The 25,703-nt window shown below is 37.2% G+C and overlaps 1 protein-coding gene across 2 annotated transcripts; it reads right to left on the bottom strand.

The window, feature by feature from the left end:
• Nucleotides 1–4,524: 4,524 nt before the first annotated feature.
• PTP4A1 (protein tyrosine phosphatase type IVA, member 1) lies at nucleotides 4,525–19,042 on the bottom strand. Of its 2 annotated transcripts, none has more exons than XM_027852909.1 (6): nucleotides 18,935–19,042; nucleotides 12,415–12,962; nucleotides 10,704–10,796; nucleotides 10,047–10,177; nucleotides 7,559–7,633; nucleotides 4,525–6,013 (listed from the first exon to the last, which is right to left on the bottom strand). In XM_027852909.1, the coding sequence occupies exons 2-6, from the start codon at nucleotides 12,517–12,519 to the stop codon at nucleotides 5,896–5,898; spliced, it is 522 nt and encodes a 173-aa protein (XP_027708710.1). In that variant the 5' UTR covers nucleotides 12,520–12,962; nucleotides 18,935–19,042; the 3' UTR covers nucleotides 4,525–5,895. The 2 variants fall into 2 exon arrangements, with proteins under 2 accessions (XP_027708710.1, XP_027708711.1); XM_027852910.1 differs by having other exon boundaries at nucleotides 12,415–12,959; nucleotides 18,935–19,025.
• Nucleotides 19,043–25,703: the final 6,661 nt, after the last annotated feature.

The following is a 25,703-nucleotide window of genomic DNA, read 5'->3' as shown; positions in this document are numbered from 1 at the left end:
TGTACTTTTTTTCCAGTTGGCCAACTGTATTTTTTAAGGATTCTTCTACCTCTCTCATTTGACTTTTAAAATCCTTCTTGAGCTCTTCTAAGAAGGCTTTTTGGGCTTCAGACCAGTTCATATTCCCTTTTGAGTTTCCAGATATGGGTTTGTTGACAATGTTGTCCTCTTCAGAATTTCTGCCTTGATCTTCAGTGTTCTCATAGTATGAATCTATGGTATATTTCTTTTTACTCATGGTGTTTGCTTATTTCTTGGCATTTAAAGAGACTGAGCTATACTGAGATATAATAATCTTTGTTTGACTAACATCAAATCATTTTAATGATTGCTGCCTTGTAGTGTATACTTTGAGATCTGGTATAACTAGGCTCCCTTCTTTTCCATGGTTTTTTTTTCTTTACTTTCTTGAGATTCTTGACTTTTTGTTCCTCCGTGTGAATTTCATTATTATTTTTGGTAGTCCTATAAAATGTGCTAGTTTGGCACAACTGTGAATAAGAAAGTTAATTTATGTCATAAATTTTTATTATATTGAATTCCCATAAGTAATTAGTATTTCTGTATTTTTGTCTCTTTATTTTTGCCAAACTGCTTTGTAGTTGGATTCATATAGTGGCTGGCTATATCTTGGTAAATAAGAGCCAAAAGATTTTATACATTGTTGTTGAATGGAATCTCTATCCCTTCCTGCTGGGTTTTGCTGATAATATGCAGAAATGTTGATAGTTTATGTGAATTAATTTTATATCCTGCAAATTTTGCTGAACTTGTTTCAACTAATTAATCTTTAGTTTTCTCCAAATAAATCATCATATCATCTACAGTGATAACTGTATTTTCCAATTGCTTATTCTCTCAATTTATTTTGTCTTATTGCTATAGCTAGCATTTCAAGCACTGTTAAACAGTTATGGTGACAATAGACATTCTTGAATTGCCCCTGATGTTATTGGAAAGGTCTCTTTTCCTATTATATATATTTTCTTTTGGTTTTAGACAGATATTGCTTACTATATTTAAGCAAAAGTCTATTTTTATGTTTTTTTTTTAACAGAAAAAGGTTTTGGATTTTGTCAAAAGTCTTTTCAGTATGATTATAAAATCATGTGGTTTTTCAATCCTGATATAAATCCAACCAGATCATAGTTTATAACATTTGTATTATGTTGCTGTAGCCTATTTGTTGATATTTTCAATTTTGAAAAATAATTTTTCATTATGAACACTGGTCAATAGATTTCTCACCTTTATCTCTGGTTTAGTTATCAAGATCATATTTGTATCATAGAAATATACTATTTTACATACTTTTGAAAAGTTTATGCAATTTTGGAAATGTTTTTTAAATGTGTTAGAATTCACTTGTGGTATCCATCGGGTCCTGGAGGTTTTTGAGAGTTCATTTACAGCTTAATGTCTTTTTTTAAAAAATTGGACTAAGTTAAGTAAGTTTTCTTTTGTTAATCTAGTATTTTTTTTTAACTAAGCATTCATTTCCTTTATCAATTTTGTTAGGATGTAGCAAAATAATTTGATTTCATTTCCAATTGTTATTCTATTCATTTCTGATACTTGATTTTCCCATTAAAAAAATCAGATTAGCCAACTATTTATTACTTCTAGTTTTTTAAAGCTCCTAGTTTTTATTAATTGAATTATCTTTTTGTTTCCAATTCATCCCTCCTTTCATTTGTAAAATTTCTCCTTCATTGTTAGTTGAGAGAATGGATTTGTTGTTCAGATTTCATTTATTTGCTCTCTCTCTTTTATTGATAGAAAATCTCTCCCAAGGACTGCTTTCATTGCAACCCATGTATTTTGTTGTCAAGTTCTCTGTTGTCTCTGCTATCTTTTATGGTTAAACTTGTTATTTCTATAATTCGTTCTTTGAGCTACCACTTCTTTAGCACTACGTTTAGTTGCCAATTACTTTTCAAATCTTTCTTCAAAGGCCTCTTATGAAATGTAATTTTTATTGCATTAGTTTTAGATATGATCAGTGTGAGAATGTTTTGCTAGACTAATACATACCAACATATATACACATATACATGTTATAAAGGCTTTTTCCTCAAAAAAATGCTCAATATTGGGTGTAGATATGGATAATAAATGCTTGTAAAAACAAATGAGCCAATTAAATTTAATATTCATGATCATGTCTTAGTAAGCACAATCCATATTAGTCTAGTATAAATCAATTGAAATATAGGCAGTTCCCAAATTTAAAAAGGAGTAAGAGTATTGATTAGGAATCAGAAGATAGCAGCTGTCCTGGAGTTTTCAGCCCTGGAAAAATTTCTTCCACAGGAGGAAGTAGGGAGACCTGTCACATACTAGCTGTGTGGTCTTAAATAAAAACTAACTTCTGCATCTGTTATCTATAAAATTGAAAAATCTAATACTTCCCCTACATGCTTCAAAGGGTTGTTGTGAGGACAAAACTAAAAATTTATTAAGTATAAAAAATACAATTATTAGATAAGACTATACACACTGCTTTCCCAACTCTTGGAGGAAGGGAGGTGGGATACAAACCTGGAGTTTTTGAAAAATCTCTGGGTTTGGAAGTAGAAATGGAAATGCTGTGAAACATAGAATGCCTAAAGAGAGCTGAGCCCAGGTGTAGTCTGCCAGAGAAAATGGGTTGGCCCATTTAATTGCTCTCTTCTGTATCTTCCTTCTCCAAAACTGCATTTTTTGACTACACTACAGTATTCTAGGACATGCCAATTAATTTATTTGAATTAACAAATACTTTGAAAAATTAAATACCTTGGGTTATAGAACTAGTCATTCACCATAGTATAAGAATTTGTTTTTCTCTTAGTTCTCAGCTGATACCATACTGAGAGAACAGTGAGTTTTGATCAGAGGGAGGCAGATAGTTTCTATTCTTGACATTTTAGGATTAAGGACAGTTCTGATCTACTGCTGCCTAAGGAGATATTATCATGTGGAAATGGATGCTTGGTAAGAGTTCTATTAAGAGGTAGGAAGCAGAATCACAAAAAGGTAAAATGGAAGGACACAAGAAAGCAAATCAAGGATTTCAAAATTTTGCCTGCTGTTGCCTCCCGAAATCTGGTGAAAGTGTTCTTTCTCTAAGGGGAAGTGGGGGAGGGGAAGGTTTACACTGCCAGGACTGAAAACATTTCAATAAAATTATAATGCAAAATTGTGAAGAAAAATGAAAATAATCCAGTTCTTCCTCTCCATGGAGCTTAGTTGATTATAGATACAATGAGGCAAATGAAGGCAGAAGAGAAACTAACCATCACAAAGATTAACTGTAGATAGGAGTAGAGGATGATGTTAAGGGTAAACTTTGCAGATGGCGAAAGGTGAAAAACAAATGCACAATAAAATTGAGGGATGTTTTGGGAACATATAGTTCATGAAAGGTTTTAACATAAGGCTTGGAAGTGAAGTTGGGATCCACTTCAGAAAGTGCTGAAACAGGGAATTTCAGTTTGGTGCCCTTTCCTTGAACTCGGGTTCTGGCATAGCCTTAAAAGAACCCAGGGTGACTTGAGCTAAAATCTAAAATGAATGTTTCAGGCTAATGTGAAAACCACCAGCATTTATATTTCTATGATAAAGTTTTTTTTTTTTGGTGTGGATTCCAAACAAAGTAAAAGGAAATTCAAATTATAAGCAAATTTTTAGTAATAATTTTCTTTAGTTGGAGAGTACCTATAGTGCTCTAATTCTTCCTCTGGTTCTTCTCAAAAACATCAGACAAAAAAACTCAAAACCTGCATTTCAAGTCTAACTCCAACCCAACATTTTACTAAAAGTTATAATTAATGGTGTGCTTTGTCTACAAGATGTGAAAAACTTAGGTCAATCTTTTCAAAATCCAGATGCTCAATAGTGAGACAAAATTTTTTTTTTTCCATTTCTCAACACATATTTAGGCATTACACTGAGTTCAATTCTATAATGGTCTCAGTAAGAACTCAGGAGAGAATGAAGTTTTGTTTTATCCAGGAAAAATATGAAACTCATTTAATCATGGTAACCTAATATTTACATTAATAGTTGCTGCTAATTACAGAATGCAGTGCTGTGAAATAACTTTTATTAAAATTTTAAAATAGAGAATAAACAATTCTCTATGTAAAAGCAATAGATGGCTTTATCTTTGATTACCTTTTTAAAGCATCAAGCATGCTGCAGTGTACACAGCAAGATAACCCAAGGATTGGCTTTAAATTTTTTAAATCATCTTCCAGGCTATTACACTGTAGTCCAGTGGTACACATGCCTAGTTAATTCAGGGCATTTATTGTAGATCTTAAAAATACGAATGTGATCCTGGTAAATGTTTTCAGAATAAATCTAACAGCAGTTCTCACTCCCTTCAGCTGTACCTATAGGCGAGAACATCACTAATATTTATTTTCCATTTATAAAGGGTGATAGGATAACTATTTAATATGTCAAGTAAAGAGACTATAAAAGTCATGAATAAAAGTTGCTGTTAAATTTAAACAAAACAACCTCAATAGTGGTAAGTGCGTTTCAGTACTTATTTATTTAGATGTTTAAGCTCTCGCACTAGATTTTACAAGCTGGTGAACACTGGAAAATTATTTCTCCCACAGAACTATAACCACACATTCCCAAGACAGTATAAATATATGGTTGAACTAACATTAATACACATCACCATTTTATCAATTACATAATAAAACAAATTATCAAGTATCCAAATATTAAGTTACACAAGCTCAAAAGGCATACAAAATATTAGAGGTCTGCTCAATTCATAGCAAGAACCCAATTTTTTTCCCAGGGCAGGGGTGGGGGAGAGAAGAATGGGGAAGGAGGGGAGAAAAATCACTTTCAACAAAAGCAATAGTTGGTAAACAACTTTCAATAGGTACAGTAAAAGAAATTACAAGATTTTCAGAATTTTATGATTAAGAATTGCTTTAGCTACAATAACAAAGCATCTCTACCTTTTAAAAAATATTTCCTAAAGTAAAGGGCATATTCTATACTTCCTGCACAAGACAAAGGCAACATTTTACTAGAAATATTTAATAGCCCCCTCCCATCCTTTTCAGGCCCTCCCTGTCAAGTTGCACCCCATTAGTGCGAACATTAAATTAACTGTAAGGCTTATTGTCTGGAGACATTAAAGACTTTGTGTGCTTCTGTACAATGTGTAGATCTTTACATGGATTTTCAACCAGAGAATTGTGATCTTTTTTCAAAATGCAGGTCTTGGTAACAGCACAAAATGAGACAAAGGTTTACAGAAAGACATTAAAGTATCACCATAAGACTTAGTAAAATCCAACAAAATGAATGGTTGTGCAAATCCTGATATTCTAGTGCGACTGTGGGAGATGTAAACATACAGTGAGCAGGCAATTACCATATAGGCCCTATCTTCAATATTGAAATGACTGAAGGAATAAGAACCACATCGGGTTCATGTTACTATCTGTAGTTCCCAGGATGTTCTGTATGATACTGAAAATATGTAAGCATTGTGCTGGGTATTTTGGCACCTAATCTCTCTAAAATTTCATATTTGCTGATAAGACTCTGGTATTGGGAAATAGATTTGAGTAAGATTTGTAACTCAATACTGCATGATTTCAGGAAAGTTCAATTGATACAAATGATAAACAATAAGTTCCAAAGGCTGAACAGCAAGAATCTTTTACTAAGTGTCCGAACAGGTTGTTAGTAATCCAAAGACAGAAGCTGCATTTCTGCCAAGCCTGTAACCTATAAAATTGTTTTAAAATATTCCTATGGAAGCTTCGTTAGACTTAATCATCAAGCCTCTATGTTGGCTACTTATGTATGTAATTTGCCCCAGGTCCTGTCTCCAATTTCTGCTTCCAAGGCAATAACATAGGCAGCTCAGCTTTACTGAATGCAACAGGTGTTTCTGTGACCATTTGAGTCTTTGAAGCGCAGCCGCATTTTAGGACGATACTTCTCCAAGTAAAGAAGTTGCTTGCTGTTAAATGCTCCACGACGTTTTCTATTAAAAACAAAAACAAAACCAACAAATTTCTAATATTTGCTTGCACATCTTATTCCATTCAGTATAGTGCCCTGACTAGTCAAAGAGGAGGAATTATTGACAATCCTTGCCGAACTCACTGGTTCCTTGCCACAGATCATTTAAAAGTATTTTTTTGGTCAAATATCTAAAATAAGCCCATGCTTCCTTGAAATATAGGCATAATATCAATATAATTTTCCTACTAAATGTTAACATTACTAAGAGTGAAAAAAGTGGATTTTTCTTCCCTAAATGGAAGTGTTAAATGGAAAAAAGAACATGAATATATGGGAGGTGGAATGGGTGAAACAGGAACACCAAAATGCAAATTTTCTTATTAGACAATTTCTTCTCTCTTGTTAAGGAGCGGTAAAAACAGCAACAACAAAAACCCTTACTAAATCTCAGAGGGCTAAATGAAAGATTTAATCCTATTTCACAATGGACCAGAAAAGGAAAAAGCCAAATGAACATGTGATAGCAGTGAAGCAAGTAGATCAATTCAAGAGTGTAGTCCATGGATGCAAAGAAAACAGATGATGACTGAGAAGGAGCCAGCGGGCACCAAGAAATGGGAGGGCTATGAAGGGTTTCTAATAAGAGACTAACTTTTCCCTCCTGGTAGAGGAGTCATCATTAGTGACTTGGAGCTGAAAGTTCAACTCCTACTGCTCAGCAGGTAGGGGTTTTATAGAGGAAGTCACTATTCTCACTTTAAGGAAGGAATGAGAAAAAAAATTCTAGAACCCCACATTAGAATTTCTTGATGCATAAAAACATGATTATAAGTAATTTCATAACAATATAAATTATGACTTGTACCAAGAAACTAAACTTCCTACTAGATCTACTTGTATTTCCTTTTGGTATCACAAATTTAACATATAAAAAAACCAGATCTACAACAACTTTACTACCATTTGCTGTCTTTAAATGTAATCCATATCCTATTTGTGGCCATTTATTCTATTCACATGCATACTGTCCTACTCCCACTAACACCTTAGATAGCCCCTCCCTCCATTACCACTTGACTATAATGCCAACGTATGCTCCCTCCAGTTTCATTCATGCCAGATTAATTTTCTGTGCAAACATGATGTCTCAACTGAAATACCAAGTACCACCTTCAGCAAAAAGTCTTTCCCAGTCCTCCTTAATCTTAGTCCCTTCCCTCTGAGATCGTCTCCAATGTATACTGCATGTAACTTGTTTGTACAGTTGTTTGCAGGTTGTCCTCCCCCTTAGACTGAGCTGCTTGAGAGCAGAGGCTGGTTTTTTTTTGCCTTTCTTTGTATCTCCAGCACTTAGAATGGTGACTAAGCAATAGCAGGTGCTTAATAAATGCTGGTTGACTTAGCTCCCTGTCCCTGACTTTACTCTTGTTGTACCCTACACCTGACTATTATAATTTATGTAACACTAGTTCCTTGTTATCACCAGATGAAAGATTCTGGGAGCAGGTGGGCATAAATGAGCTTAGTCTATCAGAACTTTAACTTTAAAAAAATTGATACTTACTGTCTTATGAATTGCACTGCATCTTCATACTTCATTCCTCCTTCGATTAGAGCAAGGGCAACGAGCACAGGAGCTCTGGTAGGAGAATTTTAGTAAATGAATTGACCAAAAGTAATAAAAATTGCTAGTCCAACCCAAAGGTCATCTGTTTATTTGCCAAAGTTACTATTCTAATTCATGTTTGTTCTGAAGGGAAAGGATAACAAGTTAAAAATTTGTTTATTAAAAACCTGGGTGGGAAAAGAAAAGATTAGGAGTGGGCTAAGGGACAAGACAGCAAGAGCATTTATTTTTAATATATATTCTTGGATGACTTTTGTAGGGAATAACTGAAATGTAAGACCATTCTCTTCTACTTCAAGTCACCATCAGGAAAGGAAGAATGAATTCTATATTTCACAAGTGAGTGACCTTTTGCCAACAAAGGAATAAGTGAAAATAACTGTTTTGAACATAAGAGAAAGAAGAGGACACTGGACTCATTTCCTTGATTATTTTCTCCCTTTAAAGATCTTTTCACTTATTTGAACAAATGTTTCAAGAACACATGTGGCTGAGATACCTCAAGGTAAAAGATAGGGAGTCAAATGGATGAAGAATAACTCTTCATTTGATGACACAATCAGACCTCATTTAATGTCCTTCTCCCCACTGCAATGTAAATAATAGACACTTTCCTTAGAGCCATTATACATAGTAGGAAGAAATCAGGGAATGTATTTGTGGTGGTGGATTATTCATCATTGTATAAAACATGTTACTAAAAGATCAAGCAGTCCTCCTACAGGACACTAATAGGACATGATAATGGCTGTTATAACTGTATCACATCCCGCAACAAACTTACTACAGTTCTACTGTATCAAAGACTGAGTCAGACTGAGGAAATCTTACTGTCACAAATTTTTTTTAAAATAATGGTATTTATTTAAAGAACTTGACTTGCACTGATAAAAAAGTCCCTATTATATACATCATAATATTTATAGCAGAACTTTGAACAAAGAATAGAACAAGTGGATAGCCATTCAATGTGGAACAAATGTGGTATATAAATGTAATGGATTATTACTGTGCTATGAAAAATGATGAGTATGATGGAATACAGAAAAACATAGAAATATTTAAATGAACTAATGCAAAGGGAAGCAAGCAGGGCCAATAAAACAATATACACAATGACTACAGAAACGTACATGGAAAGAACTACAAAACAAAAGTGGATATTGCGAAACTACATAGACCAAGTATGGCTCCATAAACACCCCATTCTCCCTTTGGGAGGTCCACAAATATGGTACACTGCACATTCTGCTTATATGTCTGTACTACTTAGCAGTTTTGCTGATTTCTTCTGTCTTCTTTTGCCTTTAAGAAAGATGGGATAGCTCTGAGATGGGTGAGGAGAAAGATACCAAGGGAAATTTTGGTGATTAAAAAAACAACCCAAAAAAACAAACAAACAAAACAAAAAAAAAAAAACAACCTAACACCACAACTTGGCCTCTACTAGATTTTCTTTCCTTAGGTAAATCCCTAGCAAACGTATTTGTTTTTAATTTAAAAGTAGGGCATACAGAGAAATAAAAAACAATTCCCAAAATATTAGTACCAGGTAGACTGAAAAATACGTTGCTAACTTTGCCTCTTTGTTGACTTTGCAGCTAAATTAAGCTTGAAACTGGCAAATATAATAAAAACAAACAAAAATATCTCTAACACTATGTAACCTATTGTTTTCCAGAGGCGAAAGGGTCTCAAAATAGCACTGTCACAGAAATCTCCCTTCCAATCCTATACTAGTGGAGTGTATACTCTACTAACGGTGTGGAGACCAAAGGGGAAAAATACTTCACTTCTATTTTCACAATTTTCATAAGCATTTCATTGTGGTCTGACTCTCCAAATATTTATTATTTTAATTTATTAAATATTTATTAAGAAAGACACGGTACTCAAAGTGCAACATTTCAAAGAGCTCAAAATATTACTCATCTTATATTTCTCTCTATTAAACAAAAATACACAAATATTACCTTGAATTTCATAAGTACCAGACTTCCAGAAAGAATCTCTAATATTTTTTTTAACTCCTTTAGGGAAGGACCCTGGTGTCTAGCACTGCACAAGGTAGGTATTTAGCACATGCTTGCTGAATCTGATTAAGCTTTACTTAAATTCCAAAGAAATCAATCTGTGTTAGGGTGAGATAAGGGATGAGGTTAAAATTGCAGGTATGCTGTAAAACTCACTGTGTATTGCTAAATTTGAAAAATGTTTATCTGTGGACTAATCACCAAATAAACCATGGACTCATAAAAGGGAGAAATGTGATGGGTAAAAAACCCCCCACATTTGTTAGGCTTTGGAATGTTTTTATCATTTTACTAAACATAACTGTAATACAAATATAATACACAAATGAATTAGGCAAACTTTTTACCTTAGTCTACCAAGAAATCGTAACAGATTTAAAAATTCTATTTACCTCCCAAGACCTGCAACACAGTGAACAGCAATGCAACAACCAGGTTCTTCACGATATTTAGCTTTCACTAGGTTTAGCCAGTCATCAACAATCTGGTTGGATGGTGGTGCTCCGTCATCAAAAGGCCAATCCTGAAACACAAATAGTATCGTAACCATTCTAGGTATTGGTACTTACAGAGTACCTGTGAAGGGGAATTCTAGTTTTATAAACTACTGGCCTAGCCATTTTAAGGTTAGAGTGAGTATAAAACAGGGTAAGTAAACCACAATGTTCAGGAGCCACTACAATTATCTTCTTTGTCAGATCTCACATGTGCTGCAGCATATCCTGAATCAGAGTAAAAGGGACCTGGGTAGTTATATTACAGGCTGGCACATATCCTCACTGTATTCTTTGCTTTACTATCAATAAATTATAAACCAGGTAAAGCTCTGGTGAGCATGCACCCTCTGTTCCTTAAATCCACAATTCAAGCGGTACAAGTTTTCCATTAATATATTTTCCCCACATTAATTTCATAAATATTCATAAAGAATTAATTTCTTATAAGTCAATGCTCTTACTACCTTTAGAAAAGTAGTTAAAACTGGGTAAATATTTTTGGATGAAATTTGGTAGGAAACAACATGACAATAAAAATTTAAAATCACTTACCAGAACCTGGATGCCTTCTTTCTCCACAAGGGTTGTGTCATAAGTAGCTTCACATACTCTTACGACTGTAGTAACTCCATACTTCTTGAGTTCCTTAAAATAAACAAATAAATGAAAAAACAAACAAGCAAGCACCTTATGTTGTAATATTTTACTATTTCAAACCAATAAAACATGCAATATCATACACATTAATAAATGATTCATTACAACTAACGGCCATTACTATTCAAAGAGTTGAAATGAGAAAAGTCGTTTCATAGGATCAGAGTTAGAACTGGAAGAGACCTTGGAAGTATTCTAGTCCAACTTTTTTATTCTCAATAATTTACTCACTTTTACAAGAAACCACACACAGAATAAAAAGTGACTAGCTATTTCTTTAAAAAAGTTAAAAGATAATACTTAAATCTTAGTAAATTAACTATTGAGGCAACCTACATTATGACCTCTGAGATCTGAGAACTAAAATACAATATCAGAGGACTTACATTCATAATGAAATGTAGTTAAAATTATAATCCATTTCCTTATATAAATTTTGCAATATGTTAGGAAAGAAAGGACAGAAAGTTTAGAGACTGTGTAGTATATGTAACTTTCAAACAAAGTCCTCCTAGTCTTCTGAGCAGGAATAATTTACTTGGTTTCTTCCGTTTTCTTCTTAGTTAATTCTGAATTTAAAAAAATATAAGCCTTTAGGAAAGCAAAAGGTGATGGCAACATGAAAAAACCTAGAAGGACCAACATAGATCATTCAGGACTAGCTGCAATCTAATCTGCAGACCTTTTCATGAAATCTTTAACTAGTAATCCCTTTACAATAGTCCTACAATTAAAAAACTCAAAACTATTTTAAAAAAAATGCAAGCCCTCAAATATTCATAATTGTCTTAATGAATTTATTCTAAAAACTAAGGTATAAGTGTAATATTGGGCTATATCCAGGTATGTGTCCCTCTTCAGTAAACCAGCTTATAAAAGAAAATTTCAGCAGGATATTTAGTGGTAGACTAATGAAACCGATCTTCAGGATTGTGTGGGCTTGTGTATTCCTTACTTTTAAAAGGTGGATTACATATAATATGTCATTAGAGTCTTCTTTCAGTATACCACAATGAAATGGAAAATGCAAGGGTATTATTTCTTCCTCCAAAGAGGGCTAGAGTTGGTAGTAACAAGTTTGACTAAATGAGATTGGACTATTGTTATGAGGTGGAGCTTAGCAGCTTGTCCTTAGCCAAGGAGGGGAAACAGGAAGTCCATTTGGATGTCAGCATTTTTGACTTACTGAAATTATACTATGTCTTTGCCTGACTAAGGTGCCAATGAACTACTAATTGAATCAGATCAGAATTGTAAAATACAGTTCTTTTTTTGAAGATTAATGACCAAGAACCTAAATGAAGAATTTCTAGATCCAAAATTAACTCATGTCAGCTTCTTTATGGAATAAAGACATCTTTTTCTATTTTTGAGGTTAATTTACAAGCCACTTCATTCTGATGTATTTTATTTATTCCTGGGACTAATGACTGGAAAACCCCCCTTGCCCCCCCAATGCATTGCATCTAAAATTCCTAAAGTATTAGGTAAGGGCAATCACCATGCATACTTTTTTCCAAAAGCAAATTTACAATTCTTAAACTAAATTGCTGTTGCTGTTAAAAAGGAAAGCAATTAATCAAGTAATATTTATTTCCATACTTACCTCTATAAATTTGTTTAAGGTTGCATTGGTTGGGTTGTGTGTAATAAGGAACCTCATGTTCTTGTAGGTGATTTCCACAGGAGCTGGGCGGTTCATTCGAGCCATGTCAATTTAATTAAAAAACACTCAATAAGGTTATGAAAGGGTTTAAAAATTTGAATACAGAAGTGATGTAAAGAAACTGAAGTCTCCTTCACTATACTCCACCTGAAATTCTCAGCGCTTTAAGAATGAAGTTGAGAGCAATGGGAAATGAAATGAACGTCCTAACAAGAAGCAGCAATTCTTCAATCCAGTAATACTGAGGCAAAAGAAAGGCAGTGCACTGAGGTTTACCCCATCCAGGTCAGAACTCTTGTAAAATGCTCTGCCAATTTCAATTCAACACTTCGTGTCCAGGTTAACCGCTCTTAAGGGGGCTTCTTGGTGGAGTAGTAATGAATTTCTACAGTTCACTTGTCTGCATAGAGGTCGTGCTGTGCCTGGCAATAGTCTCCACTGCCCTTCAGAAACTCCATAAATGTGTGACCAAGAACACCACAGAACTGCTGTAGGGGGGGAAAGAGAAAACTTTAGTTATTACAGTTGGAAAAAGAACAGAGTAGTATAGGGAAAAAAAATAATCAAACTTTACAGCACCTAATTTAGTCTTATGGTATAAAGGACTATTAAGTCAATCTTTTTCACTTTTACTACAAAATACGACATTTTAATTTATTTTTGCTTTTGTATTGGCTACTTTTTCAATGTATCCCACCCCACACCACCCCTGCCTCCATGACATCCCTCATAGAAACAGTTAAGAAAAAGTTTGATATAATACGTACTATTCCACATCCATCCGTGCAAGTTGATTAAGTTACTAACTAAAAGAGTCTTCCTTAGTTAGGAATAGTAGTATGCCAATGTAACTTTGAAAAGGTGTCTAGCCTGAAGGAATAATTTCTAATGTTTTATCAAAAAGAACAATTCCTAAGTTTTAACAATATCATTAGAAGTAAAAGCATCATTTTAGCTTAAGTGAAAAAAAAAATGCAACGTATGTCAACTTCCAGTGACCAAACTATAAAACCAAGCAAATTCTAAACTTTTGTGAGTGTGGTAAAATTTTAAAGACATATTTCTCCCTCTCAATGTTTATAGGATAGCAATGACTGCTATAACACTAGCTAGAAGAATCAGGTATGTCACCTGACATTAAGTATTATAATTTTGCTTTGAAATAAAATCTATTTTCTTTGCCTTTTGAATTTAAAAAAAAAAAAAGTGTTGCATCAACTGACACAACTTGGTCCTTCAGAGATATTCTTCCATTTTGGCCTCTTCATGTTAAAGTGAGGATTTTAACCTTTTATGTTAGACTGCTTTGACAGTCTGATAAAAGAATATTTTTAAATGTATAAAACAAAATACATAAAGTCAAAGAAAATAAATTATGTTTAAAGTAATCAAAATATATTTTTTAAAGGGCATAGATCCCAGATTAAAAATTTTGGCTTTTTAAAGCTTATAAAAAAATATCCATTTTTCTTCAAGTACCCCCATTTTAGAGATAAGGAAATATAGGCTCAGGGAGTTTGAGGCTTACTAAAGGCCAAAAAGGAACACAAGAGAAGAGTCAAGACCAGAATTCAGGTCTGCTGACTGCCAACTGAGGTGTTCTTTCTATTATACCAAGCTGCCTCAATGTATTTACTGTACTAAAAATTAATAATACATGCCAAGTAAACTCAGTAGCACAGACTGAAACACAGCTTTCTAATGGGACTTTACTGATGTTCCAACCAGATTTGTGGTGAGACCAAATAAATTCAGTGATCTATTTCTAAAATGTTAAAAGTCTGTGTTTGAGGTAAAGTAGGATAAGATAGGGATAAAGAATCCCTATCTTATTTGTTAAAAAGAGAGAATCGTTTCATGTCCAATCCTGTTCTTCATCTCAAGCCCTGGTAAAAGAGATTTTAAACATTCCAAATTCTGCCTCTGAGCACTGTAATCTTTGGCAAGTCACTTAACTGACATGTTTTAAAAGGGAGGTGGGAGGTGGGGTGGAGAACTGAATATAAGACTAAATTGGCCTCTGCAAATCTGTCTAGACTGCTAATTCTATAATAAAGTTGGAATAAAGAAAAATTTAAGTAGAAATCACAAAAAATAGTATTGAAATTCAAATGGAAATACATAATAATATGAAATTTGCTACAAGCTTAATACCAAGACCTCTGAATTAAAGTATAAAATGTGGAATTTACAAAAACTAGGTAACTTGAAATGCTGTTAGTAGATTTAAATGTAGAATACTGTGAGGATCATGACAATTTCAGAAAATTTATATATATGTACATATACATATATGCATATACACACATAAGGAATAAAAATATATTAAATTTCTAGTCTAATTTTTCAGTAAGAAAGTTTTTATCAAAGCCCCTCTGTCTTTGGTACTTCAGGTATATAAATCAGATCTCCTGCTGCCTAACTTTGCTTTCATTAAGATTTCTGCTTCCCTTTCTAGGTAGGCTATGATTAAAAAAAAATCTGGGCTTAGTTTAAAACCTCAGGGTCAGGGTGGTCTTTTTGGAATTTCCTGCTGACACAAAAGGGAGAAGAGCAAAATTTCTTTTCTGGGGTCAAAAAGATGCTAGGGATGCTACCCAACTTGGAAAAAGCTAGTTCATTTTTATGAAACTGGTACCTTTCCAAAGAGAACTAAATTTAAATCAAGTTTTGGTCTTCTTTCATCAAAAATTGACTGAGTACATGAAGTATAAAAACTTCACACCATATATGGTACACAAAATACTAAAAATCTAGAAAAAACCTCATTGTAAATAGATCTTCTGTATTGTGAGAATATGATAAGTTTTCTGTACACTCAGTTTTTTTTTTCCTCCTAATACTTCAAAAGGACAGGTCAAAATAATTGGATAGCTACTCCAAGAAAAACATTTCACACTGAAATGTGTACAAATTTAATAGATTAGGATTATATGGGAGTAATTCTAGGTTAATCAATATAAGCTTTTTGCAACAGATATTTTAACTTTAGATGAGATACCACAGTGCAAACTCCATTTTTAAAACAAACTAAAACTTGAGAATAAACCATGTCCAAATCCTGCAAATTAAATGGAAAGGTAAATATTTATATTCCAGGGAATTTAAGAAAATATACAGAAATAAAGCACAATTTAATTTGGTAAAGACTCATAAAGATAATGGTAATGGTTTGCAATTTTAAAATTTGATAAAGTCAAGAGTTGAGAGGTTGTTACTGCAAATACTGGCAGGTCATTTAAAAAATATGGCCTGACAAGAATCAGGTAAGTCAAAGTCCAGTTAAGTAAAGTTTGAACAGAATTTCTATTACTAGCCTAGACATGGCCACAATCTGTCAGTGACACAATCTATGTCAGAGGGCACTGTAAAGTGCTGTCAATATGTACATTTTTTAAAAACACACCAAACTAATTTATTTTCATCCCAAGACTTGTAGGTGTGAGAACAATACTTATACTGGAAAAAAATCAAGCTGTTACTTGATTAATAACACAATAAACTACATATTGAATTATTACTTTAATGTGCATATGATAGCTGGCACTGACTGACTTTTGAGTTAAGATGAATGGCGGTAAGGGTGAAGTTTATAGCCAATTGTATAAACTAGTAATTTAACAAAAATTTGGCATGATTAAATACTAATGGTCCCACAATACAATAACACATGTATATTTTAATTTCTTCAGCTGGCATGTGTCCATATTTGTGGGGTATAGGGGGGAACACAAACATAAGCATTAGATTAGTAGCAAAGAAAGAAGAGAGGGAGAAGAGATGTGAGAAAGTGATTTCTATTTAGAGGCTATTTTTACAAATCTGTCAATGATTTCTGCCAGAGGGATTTTGCTCAGGCAAGGAAAGATTCAGAAATATAGGAATAACTTCAAAAAAAACCACCTAGCTAACTCTTCTCAGTGGAGCCATCTTGTGGTTGGGGGGTAGAGGATGAAGGAAGGGACAGCCATGAAGAGAGAGCCTTAAGGCTTGGTACAGAAGTAATGGCTAAAGGGCCATTTAACAGGAAAAGAGAGACAGAGTAATGTCCTAGAAAAAGAACTGGACTGACTCCTAACATACACCTCAAGTCACTTCCTTAAGCCTGATTCCTCCTTTGTAAAAAGGGGAACAATTAATTCTAGCAGTATCTTAATGTGAGTAGTGATCTTTACAAGAATGAGAAAATTACAAAACAAGCCGAGAAAACCGTCAATTCCCTCTACACAATTTAGATGCAAGTCGAATCTAGGCAACTGTGGAAGTAAAGTCACCAGCTTATCCTATGAGACAATCTATTCCAAATCTACAGTTTTCCAGATAAGCAGGGAATGCTCCTGATCCCACCATGGCTTTGTGTTAGGAAACAGGAATGTCAGTACTGGTCTTGATAAGACTGGTCCAACTGGTCAAGCTAGCCATTTGTTTTTCCTAGCTACTGCAGAAGTGGCCAAACTAATTGAGGGGGAAAAAAAAACATTTTATAGAGATTCATTGGTACCTGTGTTATATGAGTATATGCAGGAAACAACTGTCTCTAAACCAACATCTAGAGAGAAAACACTAACCTTACCATTCCATTTTACAAATCTTTTTTTTTTTACTAGAACTCAAAAATCATCTGTGCTAGCAGCTGGAATGGCAATCTGAGCCTCAAAATGTCCTTACTAGCTTCTACATTCCAATTTTACCCTATTTTTGATGTCACCATTTCCTTCTCCAATATAACTTTTAGATGACTCGAGCACCATACTGACAATCCAACAGCCAGCTATAGCTGGGCAAAGGCAGAAGAACCATGTGAACACCCATGCCCCCACCATATATACGTACAGTATTGTGGAGAGGACGACAAGCACCAATTCAAAAAGTTTAGACCACTGAATCCAAATGACGTCTTCATTTACAGTTACAGTGTAAAGGTAATTTTAGAATGGTAGTCATTACCACCAAAAGACACAAAGTTTTGACCAGAAACACTGTTAAAGGATGGAATTACAAATGACAACAGACACAAGGGCTTTAGGGAACAATTTTAAATAATTCCCGATTAAAAATGCCCTTAAATCCAGGCCTCTTCCAAAGGGCAACAAAACACGGGAGATCACAGAATGACTCAAGCCTAGGGGGCTTTCTGGCTTCACATGTCACAGAGGTCCGTGGTGGCACTTTTCCAGGGTTCTCAAAATTGTGGCCTTCTCCTGACCAACTCCCACAGAGAAAAGACAAGACTCGACTTGTTCCCATTATCCAGTGCCCGAGGAGTGGTGTTAAATCCGGAACAACTCAAATTACAAGGTGGAGACAGGCAGGGGAGCAGGACAGGAGGGGGTGACTGGGGCCTCCTCCCTTGCTCACCGAGGTCCACCCGGGAAGCAGGACCAGGGATTCCGGCCCTCGCTGCAGGGCCGGGGAGGAGGGGTAGGGGGAATCTCTCGGCGGGCTCCCCGCACTCCAGGATCACCCCCAGGTCTCAGAAAGCTCCAGCCCTCAAGATGAGACTGTCCGCTGCAATCACGGGTTTGAATCGCCCTTTTCAGGAGAAGCTGAAGCCATTTTGTCTCCAGCGCCCTGGTCCGGCCCAGCTCGGGCTGCTACCTGGCCGGGCTCCATTCCCTGGGCGGGCCGGCGCCTGAAGCGCCAGCCCCTGGAGCTCGGGGGGAGGGGAGGAAAGGCGGCAGGCCCAGGGGAAACCGTTACCCGCCTCCCGCCGGCCCAACGGGTGTCCCCGTCTCCCGGCCGCCAGCCCTCCCTCCTTCTCAATGCACTCTTTAATTTGGGGCCAAAGGGTGACATGTGCGCCTCAGCCCTCCCCACCCCGCCGGTCTCCGGTGGGCTCCGGGGAGGTGGCGTCACCACCTCCCCGTGGGCCTGACACCCACCGCCTCCAGGAGCCTCGGGCGTCCGAGGAGCATTCACACGGCCGGGGGCGGTGGGGCCGGTCGGGCCGCTTTCTTTCTCTCCGGAACAAAGAGGGACCCGGGAAGCAGCTCCACGGTCGGCTGGGGGCTCCCCGACGGCCGGGGCGCGCCGGCCCCCGGGGACAAGGGCGGAGGCGGCGGTCACAAAGCGGCTTTTGTGCCGAGCGGCCCGACCCACCCTCCTCCGCCGGCCGTCACCCCCCGACCGGACCCGGTCACAGGACCCTCCGCTCGGCCCCCAACCGCTTCGGACCCCGGGTGGTCAGCGACTGGGGGCGGGGAGAGTAAACCGGTCTCCCCCGCTGCCAACCGCCGCCTGCCTGGAGCGGAAGCGCCCGGGGCAGAGCAGACGTGGCGGGCCGAAGCCCGGCATGACCGGCCAGCTACGTTTCTCCCCCACATCCCGATCTCGCGCGGCCGCCCGGACCCGAACGGCTCTCGGAGCCGGCCAGCCCGCGGCAGGAGGAACGAAACAAAGGTGGCGGCGGCGGCGACACCGAGCGCCTCAGCTTGGCCCGGGACGCACAGCCGACACTCACAGGAATATGTTTACTCATTGAAGATTGTGGCCTAATCATACAGCCGGTCCCGAGGTGGAGGCGGCGCAGCAGGCGGTGGTGGCGGCGGCGGCTGCAGCGCAGAGGGCGGCGGTGGTCGTCGCGGAGCGGCGGCGGCGGCGATGGAGGCGGCGGCAGCGGCGGCGGCAGCAGCGGCAACGGCAGCAGCTGGGGCACTGGGACTCTACCATACAGTGAGCGGCTCGGGAGAGAGCGCGTCGCCGAGCAAGACCCGCACCCGCGGCAACCAATACGCGTGCTGAGCCGCCCTTGCGTCACAAGCCCTCCCTTATGTACACCGCGCGACGTGCGAACCACGGACCACCAATCGCAGCCCCAGGACAAGGGATCAGAGAAGACGAGGTTGCGGGGAAAGGGCGGGGGAAGTTAAGGTTGGGGTTGCGGGGGAGAGAGGTCCGCCCTGCTCCCCTACCACCTCCAGGACGTCACGACGCGGCGGCGGCGGCCGGTGTGAACCGGTTGATGAATAGCAAGTGGCTGAGCCAGAGCATCCCGCCCCCTCTCCCCATGCGGGGGAGGAAGCCAGGAGAGAGATCGTGCCATGAAGAGGCCGGCGGAGGGAAAGCCGGAGAAAGAGCTGGCAATAGACACTCTGCATGGGGACAAACGGGCCCCAGTGTGTTTCATTTAAAACTGCATATTTTAGTTAAAACAGCGCCCACAAACCTTTTGCTTCCCAATAGTCAAGAGGGGACTTTAAAGTTTGCTAGAAACTTAAATATGAAATGGATTCCCTTTCCCCTCTCCTCTTACCACTCTTCTCCTTACTTAAGTCACGATCCTCATTTGCCAGCTGATTGTGTTGGTGCAGGCTCAGATGTAGAGTCTCCAGCGTCAAAGAATCCGGGTGAATCCCTGCTAGGACGCGTGGATCCAGCTAGAGAAACCGGCCCTGGGCAGCCCAGGCCACCACAGACCTGCCTTGTCTTATGTAGAGCGGCAGGAGGAGGCTTGGTCTGGGAATGTGAAGCCCTACTAAGTAGACTTAATACTTAATACTTAGTAAGTACTGATTCTAAGCACTTAGTACTTAACACTTAGCTTAACCACTAACTGTAAATTGCTTAAGTAGTACTTCCAGATGCCTCGCCTGTCAGCTACTGCTGCCCCTCAGCTTATTGAAGAATATTGAAGGATGGGATCTCTAAAAAGGGAGCAATTTAAAAAGTAATTTCTGGTGTTTTGTTAGCAGTTTAGGTCGCGCCCTAGCTTTAAAAACAAAGCTCATTTACCAGTTTCACTGTCTTCAGACCTTAAATCCCTAAGAAGTACGTAGTATTATCTTGATTGTTCTGTGCTATAAAAAGGGCAGCTCGGTTTCACCTGTACAATCTGGGAAACCTATTCTTTCAGCCTTTTGAAAGGATTAAATAGGACTTTTACTAGTTTTGAGAAAGCCACTAACTACAATATTTGGTATGCAGTTTTATCTGTCAGTGGGTCATGACATCTTTCTAATATTCCAGAAGCTTAGTATGAGTTATCACTATTTTCAGATGCTCTTCTTGAAAGGCATGTTTGCTTGCTTATAAAAAATACACCCTGGGGATGAAGTACTAAAGAAATAAGTTTGGGAAAAAAATTTACCATTTTAAAACTATAAAAAAGGGAGACATTTCTCATTTTGGAAAAATTATTCACCCAGACACTTGATTTCAAGTAACACAAGATCACTTTTGAAAAGAGAGCAGTGTATAAAGAATTGAAGTCTGGGTCCCTTTCCTTAATGCCTTTGACAGTAGAACAGTGTAGGTGTTTGAATTTTTTTTTTTAGGGACCTGTGATTTTATCAGCTCAGGGTAAGCAACTTCTTTTACTAATGCAGATTAGTACTTTTTCTGCGATTTATAATTTTAGAATTGTTTTGGGCACTGCAATGTTAAGTAACAGGGTTTCAAAGCTAAGTGTATACAGAGGCAGAACTAGAACCCAGGTCTTCCTGAATTTCAAGGCTAGGGCTCTATTCATTAAAACCATAAGCCTCCTATGGATGTTTGATATAAGATCAAAGTAAGACATGGTCTATGTAAGAAGTAATTTGGACTTCTTCCCCTTTTGAATCACTATAGTAGTGGTTTCATGAATTGAAAGAAGGAAAAAAAAGCTTGGTAAAAAACCCATAGATGGTGTTGGATTTTGGTATTCTTAAAATTTTCTGTGGGACCTTAACCTGTCCTTAACCTGTCCTTTCTTTTCTTCCCTCCAACCCTCCCTTACCACCCCCAAGCTTCAGACAGCACTTAAGGCAGGAATGTATAGCCTCTCAAGGAACCAAGCTGGAACAAAGTCCACATACCACACAACCTGCCTGCTGGCTATTGTGTTTTCCACTGGTCTTGAAGAGACATGCTATAAATGTTCACAACCAGCAGTTAGGACAGTGACTGAAATAGGAGTAAAACTCATATAAGACCAGAACTGAACTCTTATTTTCTTAAATAACCAAATCTCAGGGTCATGCTAAGAATCAGAAATTGCCCTTTTTTTTCTTTTGAAGCCAGGGTAAAAAAAATCAAATTAAGGTGAGGAAGGGAAGGTAATTCTGCTTAATTAATACTCAGCCTTTTGGGCCAATGAATTTATTGGATCTTAGAGGAAGGGAAGGGAAATGGGGAAAGCATTTTTAAACATGTTGTTTAGTCATTTTTCAGTCCTGTTTGACTCTTCCTGACCCCTTTTTGAGGTTTTCATGGCAAAGATACTGGAGTGGCTTGCCATTTCCTTCTCCAGCTCATTTTACAGATGAGGAAACTGAGGTAAATAGGGTTAAGGGACTTGCTCAGGGTCACACAGCCAGTGTCTGTGAAGCCATATTTGAACTCAGGTCTTCTTGATTCCAGGCCCAGAGCTTTATCCACTATGCCACCTAGCTGCTATTAAACACCTACTCTGTGCAAAATACCTACACTGTGAAAAAAGCTTTATAAATAACATTTCATTTGATCCTCCTAACACTCCAGGAGATACGTGCTGTTATTATTTCATTTTACAGATGAGGAAGCTGAGGCAGACATTGCATAGCAAGTGCTAGAGAACTTTGGCCCAGTGTTTTATAGTTGAAAAGATTATCGTCTCTACCCTTAATTTTACAAATTAGGAAATCATGACTGGAGAAGGGAAGTAAATTTCTCAAAGTCACATAGTAAATGGTGAGCAAGGAATTGCACTGAGGTGCTCTACAAACCTCAAAATTGTGTAGCACCTATCAGTTTGACAAAAATTTAGATGAAAAATATGCCTGCATTATAGAAAAAATAATTTTACTTCTGTTCAGAGTGTACGATAGGGTCCTGGTATAAATAAGGCACGCACAATAGATTTGATTACTCTCTATTTGCATGCCTAAAGTAGAAATTAAAGTTCTTAAATTGAAAATATTTTTTTTGGGGAAACAAAAACAAAGGAACCTCAACAAAACTATAAAGAATCATGCTTTGTTATCCGGGGTCTTTCTCTTTGAGAGATATCTTTCTTAACATTTTTCTTGTGGTCTGGTCTCTGGAGAAGCTTTGAATGAAATTCAGATTTTCAGTTAGATTAATCAGAAAAAAATCAATTGAACTTTCCTTTGCTGTGCAAAATACACTGGGGAGAAGACAATGGGGAGGAGTGTACATTCCATGTAATGATATTTTTGAAACCATATCATTAGTACTAGTATCTGAAAAGAAACAAAAGAGATTTAGTCTGACCAGAAGACCCAAAACCAACAAACTGAAATCTGCAGAGTACTTTTAAAAAGTCACTTTTAAATGCTAAAACAAAGAACATATAAAAGCTGCACTTGACAGCATTCCTTTACATGGCTGGCATTTAGGCAATAGATAATTCCGACACTCACTGACCTGAGCAGTATTACTGGGGCAATTGTTATGTAAGGAGGAACGCTCTTGAGCAATTTCCTCTGGAGAAACGTATTTATTCCTCAAAAAAAAAAAAAAAATTTACCCATCATGCACAGGTTTTTTGTTTTGTTTTATTTTTGGTTTTGCCCTTTACATAGTTGTTTTACAAATGAATGTGTGTGGCAAACATTTATTTATTTTGTGTAGTTTAGCTTCTTGTTTCAATGTATTCTTTCTTTCTCCATTTGTCCCCCTTTTGGTTAGAGCTGAAACAGTAGTTCCTTATTTAAGATAAGAGTCTTAAGAATTAATACATGCGAAAGCACTTTAGAAGCATACAATATGTGAGATTGGTGTTCCATAGCACTTAGAATGTGAATACTAAGACTAATTTAACCTTACTGGTTTAATTACTACAAAAAAAACCCTTCATTAATAGGTGGAATCATATGCTTTCTCCTCTTGTCTCTTAACCAGAATTTATTACTTTAATTGAAAGATTAGTTTGTACTCTTGTTTTTAAGTATTAAAAATGATTTGTTTTATTATTAATCTCTCTACTTCTTTAAAAATTTCCCAATATCACTTTTAGAACCACTGACATAGTTCTAGAATGTTCAGGGTTTAATTTTAGCCCCTACTAAAACCAGAGAACTCCAGGTAGTTGTCTCTACTGCATCAATCAATGACACCTAGAAATGTCTATCAAATTGGGTTACATTTCCTAAATGAACTTAGTGGAACACTTAATAGATTATTCAAAATGTATTTGCTTTATGAAATGTCTGGTTTAATAGATTATTTGTTATCCTTATTGCATTAATGAAAGTGATACTGAAGAACTTCAGTCCCTTGACCCCTTCCTATTTTCCTAGTCCTCTTCTGTCTTCATTTGCTTCCTGTTGCAGTCTTGTGCTTCCTATGGAACAACACTATCACTGATCCCCTAGACTTTTTCACTCGGCTAACTGGACACCATACCTGCTTTTCCAATCCTGAATCCTAAGTTACTTTTCCTTTTCCACTCTTGCCTGTTGTTATTCACTACTGAAGAAAGTACTGATTTTTTTTTTACTTGCTTATTTATTTTATCCTGAACTTAATAAAATAAGCATTCCTGTAACAGTAGAGTAGCACATGAAACTGCAGCTCTATTATGTACAGCTTGCTATTTCTTTTAAACATATAATAAAGTTATGTAAATTTCCTTTTTTCATTTTTTCCCCAGAGATAAACATAAATATGTGTATGCACCTATATGATATATATGTATATATATGCAAAATCCTTCTATACATACTTCTATTTATCAGTTATTTCTCTGGATACATATAGCATCTTCCTTCATAAGTTCTTTGTAGTTAGTTTGGGTATTTATAATAGTCAAAATGACTAGTCACTCAAAGTTGTTCTTAAAACAATATTGATGTTAATGTATGCGTCATTTTCTTGATTCTGCTCATTTTGCTCTTCATTATTTTGTGCAAATCTATCCATGTTTTTCTAAGATCATCAAACTCATTGTTTCTTATAGCATAGTAATATTCCATCACAATCATGTACCACAACTTGTTCAGTCATTCCCCTATTGATGGACTTCCCCGAAATTTCCAGTTCTTTGCCACCACAAAGAGATCTGTTAATTTTGTGAAAATTGCAACTTCACTACAAACTCCATAAATTTCCTGAGAATAGGGATTGCTTTATTATTTCATTTGAATCACCAGTATCTAGGGCAGTGCCAGGTACTCAGTAAGTGCTGAATAAATGCTTGTTGATTGATCAGTTTATTCATACTCCATAGCCTTACTAAGGGTCTTATTGTGGCCTGGTGTTCCTTTTATTCATCTCTTATTAGTTCCCTATTGAATGCCCCACAGTACCTCTTTCCAAACTTTTCTTCTCTTCTCAAAACCCTAATCTTACCTGCTTCTCTGTCTTTAAGCAGATGACCTCACCTTATCCTACATCATATTCCTTTTTTTTAATCTCTTTATGTCTGAAATCCTCTTATCTCCCGTGCAGCCTTGCAAATTGGCACCTCCCTAAAAGTGACATGAGATCTTGAAGGTCTTCTCATTTTTATTTTCTTTCCCCTCCAATCCATTCTTTATATTGCTGACAGAATATTTCTTCTTATGCAAATGTAGTGCATAGGTCTCTCCTAGAGCCAAACTGTTATAATTTGTGTACTTGTACACAAAGCATTGTTTCTCCTCTCCCCACCCCCCCCAAAACCCAACATGGATAAGAACAAAGTACAGACATTCTTGTATCACCCATATCACCCATGGCACCTGTCCCAGTACTTCTAACAGCTCAGGGGCACACATTTTCTCCATTATACTACTGTTTCCCTGAAGCCAACTTAACCTGTCATCTTGAGTTGCTATATTTTCCTGAAACACTGGACTAGGGGTATGCAGGAGGCCTTGAACGAATCAAGGATGAAGCCCCTCTCTGAGCTGATTAATACTACCTTGGTCTTTGGGGGAGTGGACTCCATTTAGCTCATTCCTACATACTATCATTTCCACCAAGTTTATGTCTACATGTGTTGTCTCTTCCAGAAGAGTCCTTGTTTCAGCTTTCACTGGCCAGAAAGTTCTACTGAAGGTCTTTCTTTGCTCCTTTATGCATCAGCACTGAGCTTACTATGACACCTATCCTGAACTCCCATTCCTGGATTCCTATGGTTTGTTTTCCCAAACTTTTGAAAGTCCCAAAGTTGGAGTTTCCACTCTTTTCACCTGGGAAGGAAAAGAACAAAAAAAAAGGATAAGGTCCAAGACTTGTTTCTTAGGACCACATAGCTTCAGAGGGAATAAAAGAGTTACTGAAATACCCCAAGGGAGAATGAGGCAAAACAGGCCATGGCAGATGCT

The sequence above is a fragment of the Vombatus ursinus genome, unplaced genomic scaffold (assembly GCF_900497805.2).
Source record: "Vombatus ursinus unplaced genomic scaffold, bare-nosed wombat genome assembly UNPS02009835.1, whole genome shotgun sequence".
Lineage (NCBI taxonomy): Eukaryota > Metazoa > Chordata > Mammalia > Diprotodontia > Vombatidae > Vombatus > Vombatus ursinus.
This window is presented reverse-complemented; position numbering and strand designations above follow the sequence as displayed.

What these genes read in the sequence shown, in the direction of transcription:
- PTP4A1 (XM_027852909.1), bottom strand. Translation starts at nt 12,519, where the DNA reads ATGGCTCGAATGAACCGCCCAGCTCCTGTGGAAATCACCTACAAGAAC. An exon ending in CCTTAAACAAATTTATAGAG is followed by an intron (nt 10,797 to 12,414) that starts GTAAGTATGGAA and finishes GTTTATTTTAAG; the next exon opens with GAACTCAAGAAGTATGGAGT. An exon ending in GCAGTGCAATTCATAAGACA is followed by an intron (nt 6,014 to 7,558) that starts GTAAGTATCAAT and finishes TGTTTTTAATAG; the next exon opens with AAAACGTCGTGGAGCATTTA.